Raw genomic sequence first — 14,704 nt, 5'->3', positions numbered from 1 at the left:
CACTGCCGTCCGTACCTCCACATACCGCCCCGCACTGCCCATCCATACCTCCCCATACCACCCCACACTGCCCATCCATACCTCCCCGTACCGCCCCACACTGCCTGTCCATACCTCCCCATACCACCCCACACTGCCCATCCATACCTCCCCATACCACCCCACACTGCCCATCCATACCTCCCCGTACCACCCCGCACTGCCCATACGTACCTCCACACACCCCTGCGCTGCGCACTCACACCCTTACACTCACCGCGCACCACGTGCACACCCCTTACACGCGCACACACCTTACACACCCCTCCGCACACCTTGTTGCACACCCACCGCGCTGTGCACACCGGTACGCATGCCACGCACTGTGCGCGCACCCCTTATGTCTGTGTGCTCGCTCTGCACACGCATCACACGCACCTGCACGCAGCCCCTCGCACCTCCCATGCGCCCTGCACACCCCCCGTCCACCCTTTAAGGAGCACCTCCCTGCACCCCGCAAGCACCCCACCCCTGCACCGCCTTGGGCGCAGCCCAGCACCACAGACCCCCTCCCACTGCGCCTCTTGCACCCCCCGCCACCCCCTGCTCCCCACCTCCGCGAGGCTGTGGGTGCACGGGGCAGGAGGGAGGCCAGTGGCCCCGGCAATCAGTGTTGCCCGGCAGCGTCCAATTTTGCTGTGGAAGGAAAAAAAATAATAGCAGGAAAAAAAACCACCCCCCCAAGCCCCGCCAGCCGCTTTACGATATGTTTTGCATGAACAATCACAATATTATTTTGTGGTGACTAACTCAAACCTGCGCCCTGGCAGCCGGGAGATGCCGACCACAGCTTCCTCCGGCCCCGTCGCCCGCGCCGGGGAGCGTGGCTGGGCGTCCCGCCGGCAGCCGGGGAGACCCACGGCCCCACCGCCCTCCGTGCCGGCCTGGGGGCTGCAGCCTCCTGCCCCCAACCCACAGCCACGGCGGGAAGCCTGGGCGAAGCTGGGAGCCGCTTGTGGCTCCGCGGCCGGGGCTGGAGCATGGGGGACACGGCCGGGGCTGGGTTTATGGCTGGGGTGGTGCTGGGAGGTGACCAGGGCTGCACGGCTCCACCGCTTGCCTCTCCTCCCGCGGGTCCATCACGCTGGCGGATGGCACGGCACCGGGGATGGAGAGGGGGACGGTGCGGGGGGAGCACCCCGGGACACCCCAGCATGGTGCGGGGACGGGAGCTGGTGCATCCTTCGAGCAGCGGCAGCATCGCCAGCCGGAGGATAAACACCCACTGTGGCGCAGAGGGGAAGGACCCGGCACAGCCGCCGTGGGGGCTGAGCTTCGCTGGTGGAGCGGGCGCTGGGGCGGCACACGGGCCCCCCGTCCCACCCAGCGGCCCCCCACCCCAGCCACAGGCAGGCCCGCCAGCAGGCAGCGGCACCCACCAGCCCAAAACCAGGGGGGCTCGCTCTTCTCTCCGGCCAACACCTCGCCTTTCAACACCTCGCCCCAGCTACTGTGCAAATGTTGACTCGTGCGTGAAGCCCGAGCACGGCGCTGGCGTCTGCTTCCACGTCCAGCCGGTGCCTGAGTCAATAAACACCCTTACAAAAACACAGATGTCCGACGCTTTTGCTCGCTCCAGGGGTGGCTGGTGCCGTTCGCCTTCCGCCACTGCAAGGGAGGGAATTTTGTCGGGGAAATGAAAATAAGCCCCGGCAAAACCCCGAGGAGCCCTGGCGAAGCAGCCCGGCTTGCGGCGGGCGAGCTGTGCCGGCCGAGATCTCGTCGAGCAGCCCGCGGCGCTTGGGGACATCTTGTCCCCCAGCTGCCACCGCGAGGGTGTGCCTTTATCAGCCGAGGCCGGGGCTCCCCTGCCCTGCCGCCGCCACCGAGGCCACGGGCGCCGAGACGGGCTGCAGGGGATGGCCCCGCTGCAAACCTTCGGGGAACCGGCTCCGGTCCCCAGCGGCCTCGGTGGGGCTCGTTAGCCCAAGCGTCTCCCCCTCGCCGCTGATGGGGTCGCGCGCCGCCCAGGCGCCTGGATGATAGATGTGCTGCCGGCTGCCGGGGTGACCCTGCCCTCCGTGATGAATGCCGCTCCGTCCGCTGGCGCTGGCACCTCTCTGCCACGGGTGAGAGCTGGGGAGAGCGCTGTAATTTCTCTAGACGGATCACGAAAGTGGTTCGGAGAGAGGCGGGAAGTGGCCCTGGCTCCCAAAAGCTTGCACTGGGCTCGTAAACCATCCCTCGCAGGAGGTCCCGGGGCTGAAATCCCCTTCTCCAGCCCCAAAAGCAGCCCCGCACGTGCCTGATGTGCAAGGGCCAGGGTGGTCCCGCACCCTGATCTTGGCGGATGCCAGCGCATCCCTGGCCGCCCTCCCAGCAGCCGCCCCAGCTCCGGTGGCTCTGTTCCCATCCCCTTCACACCGCTCCAACGGGATGGGAAGGAAAAGGACCTGCGGGTGTTTGCGTGGGAAAAAATAATTTGGAAAATTCATTAGGGAAAAATTCGAAGGCAGGAACCAGCAGCGGAAGGGAAAGGCTCGAGGGTCGCTCCTGCCGGCTTGGCAGCACCGTCACCTTTCCAGAGCGGGGTCCCGCCGGCGAGGCAGAAGCAGGGCTGAAAATCAGGCTTGTGCCTCCTTTCCCGGCCCTCCGGCAGCGGTACCCGCGGCACAGAGCCGGCGCGGCTCTGCGAGGGACCACCCGCCTCCCGAGCGCTCCCTCTCGGGTCCCGGAGCCACCCGAGGCTCTGCCCCTCCGTCGGGGAGCGCGGAGCGTCCCGGGGGGCCCACGGTGCTGTGGCAGAGCGAGGGGGGACGCTTGCAGAGGCACGAGGGCTGCCGGGGACCACGGGGCCGGCAGGCAGATGCTGCGTCTATTTTCTCCTCCTCGCTCATTTTGGTTTCTGTGTGGGTGGCTCATGTGAACAGAAAGGTGATGGGGAAAGCGTCGTGCGAGAACAGCCTGTCCTTACAAACACCTCAATTTAAGCTGGCGATCTCGGCGCGTTTGCAGGGCTCACGCGTACCCACGATTTTTCGGAGAGCCGTGAGAGCTGCCGGCTTCACCCCCTCTTTCTCCGAGCGCGTTTTTCCCCCGTGAATCACAGCACCAGCCTCCTGGAACAAATCTGTTTCGACTTTGTCCTCGTTCCTATTGTTGTGAACCATCTAAGAGGTATTTGCGCCGAAGCCGCATCCCAAAGGTCATCTAATTTTCGGCAGTCCGGCACAGCACCCGTCAGCGGACATGGATGGGGAGAGATGGAGTTTGCAAACCCTCCTCTCGCCGCCGCCTCAGTCCCCGCAGCATCCATCCCTCGGCGCCTCGGGGACGCTGGGTCAGGGATGCCACATCTCAGCCCTCGTCCTGTGGCACCGGCACGCGCTAACGGCCAATTAGCAAAGCTCCCCTCGGACCCCCCGGCACCCGTGTCGCAGAGATGCCGCCAGCCGTAGGGCACTTTCTTGTCTCCCAGAGGGAAATTAGAAGGGAGAAATTAGAGGGGAGGTGGAGAGGGATGAATAACGAGGGTGGCGGGGATCCCGTGCCGCTGCGGCGTCCAGGCCCCCCAGCAACGGCCGGCGCTGGCCGGCTGCGTCTCCCACCCAGCCCTCCCTCTGCGCTACCCCAGCAGACCCTCACTGCCACCGGGAAGCGTGCGGGGAGGAGGGATGGAGGAAAGGAGACGGTGCCCGGCTGGGGAGGAAGGACCCCTGACACTGCCGGCACAGCCCCAGCGAGCTGAAAAACCCTCGGTATTGCCAAGAAAAACAACCCCCAAAACACACCCCCGACGAGCAGCTGCTCACCAAACCCATTTTTAATTACACAACACACCAACGGAAAAAAATGACGACTTCTTCTTCTTCTCCAACCCATTGTGATAAATGTTATTTCACTCGGCGCTGGCAGATAAAATCAAGTTTAAGCCACATGCCTTAAATACGAGGCTTTATCTGAGCCGGCTTTGGAGCCTGACCTTTACCGCAGCGCAGTGCCGCGCTCGCTGCCGAGCGTCGCTGGCTTTCAGCGCCGGGAGCGCGGGAGCAGACGCAGCACCCGAGACGCCTCCAAGGTGGCACGGGGGCCAGGGAGGGAGAGAGAGGAGGAAGAGGAGGAGGTTTTCCTGGCCGGGGACCGGAGGGAGGGCTGGAGGGGCTCGGGGACGGGTGGGCTGCCCGGCGGCGCGGGACGAGCAGGCAGCACACGTGGGTTACGGCAGCCTGCGCCGGGGCAGGCAGCTGGGCACAGATGTGGTGAGAGCAGCCGTGGGACGTGCACCGAGCTGCCACCGGGCTCAGGCACCTGTGGGTGACGTCACCAGCGCCGCAAAGCCCCAAACCCTGCCCACCCCGACCCCTCTCCCGCCCAAAGGGTGACTGTTGGAGCGGTCAGGCATCGCCTTCCCCGTGCCTTGGGTTGGGTCCGCATCCCCCGTGCCGGGCAGGGACCAAACCGGCTCCTCCACGCCCCAGGTGAGCAATGACCCACCGAGTTTAAAACAAAGCAAACCAAAACAGAGCCATCATTCCTCTGTCAGCTTGCTCCGTGTCCCTAATGGCTACTTTGAACACACAAAGGTTATATATATATATATGAATAGGTGGGTTTTTATATATGTGTGTACATACACGTTAGTTAAAGAAACATCCAAACCATCTCTGCGCAGGATGTCATTATTCCTCAGCCATCCACAGTGGTGATGGACGGCCGAGGGACGGTCCCTCAGCAGCAGCCGCCTCTCCTGGAGGCAGCAGTGGCTGAGAACAGTCCTGTCGTGACACGAGTGGTCCCTGGGCCGGAGCTGGGGCATCCCTCGGGGGCTGTCGCTTTGATTCACTGCTGGCCCCAGTCAATTCGTTACCTGGTTAATGGGTATTTCCAGCTGGGTGAAGCAATTTGTTGTCCCTAATGGGGCTGAGTGACATCGCCTTGGGTGACATTAATGCCTCACCTGTACGGGAACCAGGACCGCTGCTTCGTTAGCATGCGTCTAACTAATTAGTGAGGTGCCTGCAGCTTTTAACAGCCTCAACCTTTTTTTAAAATGCCTTAAAACCTGCAATTAAGAAATCGGGCCTCTGCTGAGCAATGGTCGGGAGGTGTTGCCCGCAGCGAGGGCTCGGCCGGGGTCCTGGGCGATGGGCTCCCACCCGCCAGCGATGGAGGAGCTGGGAGGGAGCAAGCCCCAGACCCCGGCCGGGGGCCCTGGCTCACCACCGAGGTGCGGCACGATGGCAACGGGTGAAAAGTGAGTAAACTTGGGTTTTCTGCAGAAGAAAAAGCGAGCCACCCACGCTCCAGGAAATCTCTCCTCTCCGTGTGGGTGGTGGAGGCCCCAAGATGAGTTATCTCTAAAGGGCGACTCTGGGGATACCTAGAGATCTTCATCAGCGTGGATTCAGCGCGCGCCAAGGAGGAAATATCAGCGTCGCCAGCTGGGGCTTTGGGTTTTTGTGTTGTTGTTTTTTTCAAAGCTCTTCTTTAGCAGCTCATTTTAAAATCGGTTAGAAAATAGGAGCCTCCACCCCCCCCCAGGTCGTCTCTCCGTAGACCCGTTCCCACGGCCGTCGTGCCGCTCGGCCCCTCCTGGGACGGCTTTACCCTTTATCCCTCCTGCTTCTCCATGGGACGCTCATGCGAGGGGGTGGCAGGAGCAGGTGCCCGGCGCGGGGGCTTCTCTTTAAGGTTATTTAATGGAAAATAACAGGGCACGGGCCGCCTGAACCCAACCCTGCCCCGGCGTGGGCAGGCAGCGTCCCTTTAGCCATCCCCACCAGCTACCCCATCTCAGACCTCCGCTCCTCGCCAGGGCTCAGCTATAATCATTCATAGCCAAACTAAGAGCCCAGAGTGATAAAAATCAAGGCGATTGCAAGCAAAAATCCCACCCCGTGCATCCCTGCAGGCATCCTCGGAGCTCACACCCATGCCTGGCTTCCCCGGGATGCTCTTAGCCGCCGGGCAGGAGCCGCGCTTGCAGGCAGAGGGGATGCTTGCCAAGGGAGGAGGGATGCGCGGCGAGTTATAGCTAACACCTATCTACCATATATAACGATGTGAAACTCCTACACCCACACGAGCTCCTTCTCCACTTGGGGGGGGGGGGGGCTGACATTTAAGCTGTAGAAGCTCCCGCCCGGCTGGTGGCACAGCTGGCGGGGACACATCTGTACCGCAGCCGCTGCCAAAAAAAAAATCGCTACCCCGAGGTGGGGCAGGAAGAAATTAGCCTTAATTAGGGGCAAATACAGGGGTAAAAAACTCCATCGTGCTCATAACGCAGCGGCATACGCCGCTCCGAAAAGTGCTCCGCACTTTTCGGAGCGGCGTATGCCGCTGCGTTATGAGATGAGAAACTAAATATATATATTATTTACTGTATACATAAAAACTTGAGGCCAGCAGAGGTTTTTGCTGGACAGAGAACAGCTGTCTCCAGCTCAGCTCTTAAGAAAATTAAACAAAGGAGAAAGGGGGATAAAAAAGCAACCCCAGCATTGAACATTTGTATTTCCACCAGCTACAGGGAGGTTTCTCCAGCTGATCTGCCTCACGGTGCAACCTGCTACAGCTGTCTTGTTAACCAGCTGCTTCGTATCAAACCCAAAAGCTTTTCCACATGCCACAGAAAGCCTAATGCACGTCAAAGCAGGCTGCGTGAAAGGCTAATCCACGAGTTATTTGCCATAAAGGCAGGCAGAGGAGCCCCAGGGGAGGGAGATGCTCCCTGTTGCTGGAAGGAAACGTCCAGCGTTGCGGTGGGACATGGAAAAGGTTTTCCCAAAGCAAGGAAGGAGCAGTGCTGCCCGTCTCCCGAAACCGCAGGCGGGTGGACGGGCGGCTGCGGAGCCCCGGCACGCAGCACCGCATCCTATGGGGAGGCATCGGTGCGGGGCCGGTTCGCTGCAGGGAGAAGAGCAAGAGCCGGATGCGAGGTGCGGGAGGAGCAGATAAAAACCGGTGCAACAGTGAATTACCCAAAATGACACAGTCGCTGGGGTCAACACCCCTCGTGCCGATACGGGCTTTTCCACCGCGCAGTTGGATTTATGAAAACAGCGGAACAAGCGTTTCCACTACCTCTGCAGGCAGAGCAGCCTGCGATCCCAGCTCCTGCGCCGCTGCCTTCCCCAGGAAAAGCAAACCCCAGGAAAAGCAACCCAGCCACCCCTGCCCTCCCTCGGCACCCAGGGCCGAACCGGCCTGGGCTGAGCTGGCTGCCCAGCCGCCGGACGGTTTGCAAGCTGAACAGCTTAAGCAGAGGAAAAATACCCCTGAAACACAGTGAGAGGCAGAGAGATTTATGAAAGTCTGTTGTTTGTCTCCCTCCTGTGGATAGATGCACAAATAAAATTAATGCCCTCACCTCCCCCCAGGGCTCTGCTGATAAAACATCCTTTTTGCTATCCCTTTCCCAGGATGATAAACTAGGGCACTGCACGAACGCGACCGAGAGCAGCATCAGGACAACCGCATCCCGCAGGCTGCGGTGACCTCCTCCGGAGCCCCGCTGAAGCGTGCGGCTGCCGGAGTGCTCCCCAGCTTCTCAGCAGGTTAAGCCCAGGCATCACGCGCATGCAGTTTGAGCGAGGAGGATTTGAGGGCAGCAAAGCCAGGCTGACAAAGTCCAAATGCCGAATTTTTGCGTGCCGCACACACGTCGAGCGCTCATTTCCCCGTGCAGCACTACTGGCTCTCCTCTCCCAAATAGGTTATCTTCTTCCCAAATCACCGCAGGTCCCCTAACTCCTGGTTACGGCTCCCCATTTTATCCACAGGCAGGAAGAAGGTCCTCAGTGAGAGAAGCATCTCAGTGCTGGGATCATCCCGCAATCCCAGCTTCTTGGCAGCGCAGCGCGCTGCCGGCCATCCGTGATTCACCCTTTGTAAGGCATCAACGCAGAGCGCCGCCAGCCCGCGAGGAGCAAATCCCCGTACGTATTTATTCCCCGAGATCGATCGGCAGCCACGGAGGCTCAAAGGCAGCAATAAGCTGCGGTGCAACTTCTGCATGGCCGGTGCAGCCCTTCCCCATGGGCAGCCGGGGTTTTGCCACCACACGGGAATCCTGGAAGAGGAGAGGGACGGCAGGCCAGGTCCAGCTAGGAAGCCCTCTGAAGTGATGGCAGTTGTGGCTCCAGAGAAAGGTCACGGAGACTAGTTTTAGCAGCAAGTCTCAGCTTTGCAATGCTGAAGGATGTGGAGAAACAAGGCGAGGGGAGCTCGAGAGCTGCCATCCGTCCTTTGCAGTGCCTGTCAGCCACGTCCAGCTATTCCTGACATCCTTTTAAATGTTCGGCTGCAAGAATGAATACCAGGAACACGTTTTGCTTTGAAGCAAGGCAAGCAAAGAAAACCTCCACCTGGGACGTTTGCTTGGTGCGAGTCAACGCAGATGTTGCTCCGAAGCAGCAATGTCCGTTCTCACCCGAGAGAGCACAGCCTTTGCTCCCAAGCCAAGGAAGACAGCCCAGCGTGGATGCCGCTGTGGCGCTGGTGTGTCCAAGGTGCCCGCTAGGTTTCTTCGGAGTTTGTGTAATTCAGGTAATTCAAGTTATTTTGACATTTAACATTTGACAAAATAGCTACAAAGTCAAGCCAACTTCACGCGAACTCGAGTGAGCAACTTGCGTAGGCAGCAACGATTCAGCGCGTTGGTGTATGGCCACTGTAATTAAGAAACACATAAAGACAGATAAAAAGGAGTAGGGGTCACTTTTAAAGGAATGCTTTCCTGGCATTTTCCCAGAGTATTTCCACAACATTCTGCCACAGTAAGGGAAAACAAAACCTCATAACGAACAGAAAACAACCCTTTCAATTCCAGTAAGGAGAGATATTTGCCTCTTGATTTTCCCCATCTCTAATAACTGTGTTGTGGCTGGTCAGAAGTGAATTTAACAAATGGGGCAAGTGTGATTTCAGTCCTATCTAACCTACATCTAATCTGCAAACCTCAGTTTCTTTCAACCTAAGAGCTCCTGAGAGAAAGGGTAGAGCAGGAGGGCCGTGAATGTAGGAGCCCCAAACCCCAAAGAACTGCAGTACCAGTACTCGAAGCGCTGTTGCTCATCTGCGCGTTTGTCTCATCACCAACTCAAAACAGCATTTCCTCCTATTCGTTATCTGCAGTGGCTTCTTTGGGAGAAGAGACCTACAGAAAACCTGTCCTCCTTACACCTACCGAGCATGGGTGTTTTCCTGATCAGGTGTAGAAAGCTACACGAGTTCAGGCTCCCATAGCCCTGGTTACATACTAGTTCACTTCCAAGTGCTTGTTGTCTTCTCTTAGAAGAGATGCTGGAGTCTTCCACGATGGCAGGGTCTCAGTCTGGAATTACATTCCCGTTTCCAACGACTCACTCCTCCCCAAAGGCTCTGTTCAACATTTTACATGTTGGGAAAATGAATCCTCAACACCTCACGTACACTTTACGTTTCAAAGATCAGCCTGTCCTTCACCTGGCTGGACTGCGTTTATCACCCGTACGCTTCCTAGCTGCTATACGAGAGCTAAGGGTCGCCAGCTCTGAACTCAGCATTGACCGTACCTTCCTGTCAGAGCAGCCGACTTCCCAAGGTCCCTTCAACACAAATGACTCGAAGGGCTTTTTAAAAAATCCCAGGGGAGGTTAAAAGCAATTACTTCATCTGTACAATACTTTTTACCAGCTTTTTTTCCCCTTAGAAATACACAATATTATGACAACTATCTACAGTCTCCAGCATGCCCATGCCTCCCAAACTGGATGAGTTAAATTAACAAGTAATTTTACTGTAATTTTTTTTCCACAAAAGCATAGAAAAATGCAAGTTATCATTCCTGAAGTTAACCCCAAGAGCTTTTATTTTCCAAACAAGTTGTTACAAAAAGATTTCACATCAATAAAATGCCAGTCCTCAGTAACTGTGCAAACGAAATGCTTATTTTCGTGACCGTTTGTGTTCTATGAGCAACACAACAAGTCTGTTCCGAAGGAACTTTATTTCCTTTGCGTACGACTTGCAAAATAAGTCCTTCAGCCTTTTGCGCAAAACTCCTAGAGAAGGCAGGCTGTGGCAATTGGGGATGTTTAGCATGCTCTCGAAGAACTCTTTCCACAGGTCAGCATTAGCAAGCCTGCAAAGGAATAAAAACGCATCAAAAAAATTCTAAATTCAAGCTGTTAAAATACTATTTCCCATATTTACCCGCTCCCTCCCCAGTTACAGGCTGGAGCAACTGCAGACATCGCTGTAACATAACACAGTTTCCGTTGCGGCAGCTGCTTAATGAACCAGTGGGATTTTTCCTCGTCAGTTGTTGTTTCCTCCCGCCAGGCAGCAAGTAGCCCAGGACGCCCTGCAATTCGCCACATCCACTGCTGAAACACTTCCTGCGCTTCAGTCAGTGGATTTTACGAAGCAGTTCCCATGCACCGAACACCCACGGTTTTTAGGGCATCGAGAAGCGCACACAAGCAACACTGAAAGCTGTGACAGAAACTAACCTCAAGCAAACCTGGTACTAATGACGCATCTTTCTAGACAAGGGAAGGCTTTGAAAAGACTTTTGACACCAACCTTCTGAAGGCTCCCTCAGGCTTCCAGGTGCCGTTTTCATTTTTCACTTGCATGTAGGTACCAAAGAGCATGCAGTAGACCGTTGCTGCAATGCCAAAGTAATCCGTCTAAACAAAGTACACACAAGTTTCATATTAAAAACGTGTCAAGACCACTAAAAATTAGCTGAAAAAACACTCTGTGGAGCCAACAGGGCAAGCTCTGTAAGACGAGAGTTCAGGATTGCATTTTTAAAGCAACAAGCTGAATCTAATATTTCTATACTCCATTTATTCATGCCAGATGCATGCAGGAAGCTCCAAACATTCAGGCTGTCTATGCAATTTCATACCTGGTAGTTCCACGGTTTCTGTGTCAGCATTTCAATACACTGAAATCCAGATGTTTCACACTTTGCAGTAAATGCTGTTCCTTCAGGAAAGAGTTTCATGTCTATACTCTGGCCCAAGTCAATGAGCGTCAAGCCGTGAGAGAGACCATCTATGTCACATGTATCATTGTCCAGAAACCTTCAACCATGACGACAAGAAGGGATCATGTAAGTATCAAGGCTACGATACCATGCTATGCTGGCATCTCAGGTAGCAAAGGGAAATACTTGCCTTTCTCCAAGTATGAAATTGTCAGGTTTAATGTCACCATGAATGATTTTGCAGCTGTGGAGCTCCTCCACCATATAAAGAATTTTTACAGCAAAATAGATTACAAGTGCTTGAGGCATCACCTTTTCAGGAAGCTTTTTGTAAATGTTTATGGCATTCTGTAAACAAAAAGATAGCAAAGAACCATCAGCTACACAGAAACAACTCGATATGGATTACAGGTCCGTGCTGATAAACACAGAATATGTCCACAATGAAGGTCCGTAAAGTGGAGAGTGGAGGAGACATCTGAATACTGTAACATAATAGCGCTCCAAAAAGAATATAGATGTTCAGAGCGCAAGCTGATCACACTTACCAGCAATGTTCCATAGTTGTAGAGCTCACCAACCAAAATGCTTCCATTTTGAAAGAAATGAGCAGAATAAAAGTGGATGTAGAGATGGCGTATACTTGGATTGAGCCTTTCTACCAGTTGTGTTGCTATATAGAACTCCCAAGGGTTGGCTGGCTTTTGGACCTGCAACCAAAAAGTTGATTTACTAGGGAAATCTATTAGCATTAAAGCAGTTCTCCTCAGGTTGGGTTTTTGTTCTTGTTTTTTAATGGCAGACTAGGCGTTTTTCCTCTTCACCAAATAAAATACTTCTATCTACAGTAATTAACCTCAGGTCAATATACTCAATGATTAATCCTCTTGAATCAAGACTTCAGTCCTCTTGAATCAAGACTTCAATTACACACCACAATTCCATTCTGGCTTATACGCCCTTTTGTGTTATTTAAAATGTCAGTCTTTCTGCAACATTGACGTTTCTGCTGGCAACAGGCATTTTGTGTAAGAGAGAAGGCTTATAAGTTCAAAATGGGAAAACCCTTCTGATTCCTTCCCCTATATTAAATACCTGATGCTCAAAAAAACCCCCTTAAGTCACCTTTACATAGTAAAAAGCTCTCAGTTAAGGTGTTGCACTAAAAAGATCTTTGCTGAAAGATTAAACGTTGCAGAAGAGATACACAAAAAGTTTCCAAAGGTAGATGTGATGCGAAGAGGCTAAGGGGGTCTGTGGTGTGTCAGCTCAATCACATAACCACGTTTCAGCCAGACTAGTAACCGAACACGTGCCCTCTCAGCCGGCAGCAGATGCAGGGTTGCATGACCTAGTCCAACCCTCTTGGGCTACGCTGACCTCGCAGTTGCACAGACTTTCCTTCTGGCAGCGGTTCTGATGTAAACACATGCTATCATCTGTTGCTCATTCCTGCACTGAAGCAGCCTGGAAGAAGACAGGGCAGAGCACAGAGGGAACTGCTCAATCTGCAATCGCCTTCAAGACAAGCGTGTTGATTAATAAAACCGTACCAGAGAGGTATCACCCAGCAAAGTCTATGTAACAGCCAGTTGCCACCAAACAGCCTGGCCACACAAAGTGCAAAAATGCTTGTGGAAAGCTAGCGGGCATGTACCTGGAACAAAGAGTGGCCCCAATTTTATCATCAATCCACGTACATTTTCGTTTGCTGTGGACTAAGAGCACTTGCACAAGTAGCTGCCTTTGTTCAGCTGAGAAAGATAGCCTAGCTGTAATTCTGTAATTCTTACTCCTTAGGATACTTATGACTACTTGATAAAGAAAAGTTGAAGAGGCAAGCCGACTCAAGAGGATAAATAACTTCCCACGTAGAATGAATCAGACATCATAGCACTCAATCTGAACAGGGCTTTGAGGATAGACCAATATGCTTTACTTCATACTTATAAATAAGAAAAAACTCAGCAGAATCCACCTAAGGTAGGTGCCATTACTATAAGACTCTAGAATTTTCCAGCAGAGCTATTCCGGATCAACACTACTTACCTTGAATATTACTTTCTGATTGTTTCTAGGATTACTTGCATCCAGAATGGAAGCCTGATAGACTTGAGCAAAAGCTCCCTCTCCAACCAAGCAGTCCACATGGAATGAGCTGGAACCTTTCAGAGATTAACAACATTAAGTCCTGCTTGCAAACTTCACAGACGAGACATTGCTACTCAGGAAAAAAAGTGAAAAAAGAAAAAGCACCAGCCTATATAAGTTATTGCCTTAACCCTAGTGCTAGTCTTTCTCTACAAGTCTCTTCTTGCCAGCCAGCCTTTCCATAGAAGAGAGCCTGTACTCACTCTTGAGAACAAGAGTGCTGTGAAGTGCCGCACACTAAAAATCAGTGTTTCTATTTTAGTCTGACTCCCTGGAAGTAATCAAATTCCAAAGTGCATTCCTTAACAAGTAAACACTAATGTTGAAGTCATACAAGTATGTTGCAATTGCTGTCATACAGATTTTGTTGACACAGGACTGCTGCTGTTCTATACTAAGTTTGGGAGTTGTGTCACAGATTACTAGGAAAGGAAAACCAGGAAAATTTCCTACTCGGAATGCCTAATCAAAAATGCTTATGCTACAAAAGAGAAAGAAAAAAACAGGTCTAATTTCAAATCTGAGGTTTAGATAACCTGGAAGCTATCTGGATATACGCACAAGTAAGCTGAATTAGAAAAATACTTCAGAGGTTCCCGGAGAAACTTCAAGAAATGCTTTAAAGTGAAATGTTTGAAGTAGCTCTTACCCAGTGGGAGTTCAGCCTTCAGTCTGATGGATGGAACAGTAGATTTCCATTCAAAATAGTTGGCATAGGTGTGGAGTGGTTTAGGAAGCTCTGATAAGAATTTGCAAATCAATTCCTTATCCCAAGGGTTCTCAACAAGGACTTCGCAGAAAGAAGAAAAAGATGACACCGCTCCGGTCTCAGACTTGACAGAAGAAAACGGTAGGCACTGCTCTGTACCTGCAGCTCTAACACTCCAGGCTGTCCTGTCCTGCCCAGCTCCAGACAGCTTTTCATGGGAAATTTTGTCCACCCCAACAGAGAAGGAATATTCAGTTCTGCTCGTGGCAGTCTGCTCATGTAATCTTTGAGAAGCAGCTGTAGCAGTTCCTTGAATTCCATTTCCTTGTTTCAAGACATTTCCTTGAATCTGTCCTTGTTCTGCAATGTGTTCAAGAGCAGGGCTACATATTTAAAACAAAATATTATTATTTGACAGTACTGACATGGTATTTTTGCATCTTCAGTAAGCAAAAATGTGTTAATTGTCTGCTCTTGCAACTTTGGCCATAAAATGGATATTTCTTAAGAAAATAAGATCTGGTCATATGATGCTACCTGTAGTCTAATAGCTTTCAAGTTCATCGGCTAAGAAGTTCAGCCAATACCGAAAAGAAAGCAGTAGTTTTACATTCACAGCCATTAAAACTTTCTGGATGGTTAACTTTTAATGTAAACATGTCAGAAACCTCAAGTCACAGGAGCATTTTCAGGGGCATTATCACCATACCCAGGTTCATTTAACTCCACAAAGTGCTGAGATGTATGCTAAGCAGAGTCAGTCTGACACAAATACGTCAGCTCTAGATTCCTTGGAAAACTTGCGTGGAGAGCAGCACAGCAGACCTGCCTGCTCTGGCATAGATCTGCCCAGCACTCTCAAGCCTTGAAAATCTCAGCAAGTC

At 53.0% G+C, this 14,704-nt stretch overlaps 1 protein-coding gene across 1 annotated transcript in view; it reads right to left on the bottom strand.

The window, feature by feature from the left end:
* Positions 1–9,909: 9,909 nt before the first annotated feature.
* Positions 9,910–14,704, bottom strand: part of BUB1 (BUB1 mitotic checkpoint serine/threonine kinase) — an 18,386-nt gene continuing 13,591 nt past the window's right edge. The window contains exons 18-25 of the mRNA XM_059828451.1: positions 13,980–14,203; positions 13,761–13,901; positions 13,010–13,125; positions 11,509–11,670; positions 11,151–11,308; positions 10,880–11,057; positions 10,549–10,655; positions 9,910–10,105 (exon numbers count right to left, since the gene is read on the bottom strand). Coding sequence (XP_059684434.1) covers positions 9,910–10,105; positions 10,549–10,655; positions 10,880–11,057; positions 11,151–11,308; positions 11,509–11,670; positions 13,010–13,125; positions 13,761–13,901; positions 13,980–14,203 — 1,282 coding nt within the window. The remainder of the gene's footprint in view (positions 10,106–10,548; positions 10,656–10,879; positions 11,058–11,150; positions 11,309–11,508; positions 11,671–13,009; positions 13,126–13,760; positions 13,902–13,979; positions 14,204–14,704) is intronic.

Source organism: Gavia stellata, chromosome 23, assembly GCF_030936135.1.
Source record: "Gavia stellata isolate bGavSte3 chromosome 23, bGavSte3.hap2, whole genome shotgun sequence".
Taxonomy (NCBI): domain Eukaryota; kingdom Metazoa; phylum Chordata; class Aves; order Gaviiformes; family Gaviidae; genus Gavia; species Gavia stellata.
This window is presented reverse-complemented; position numbering and strand designations above follow the sequence as displayed.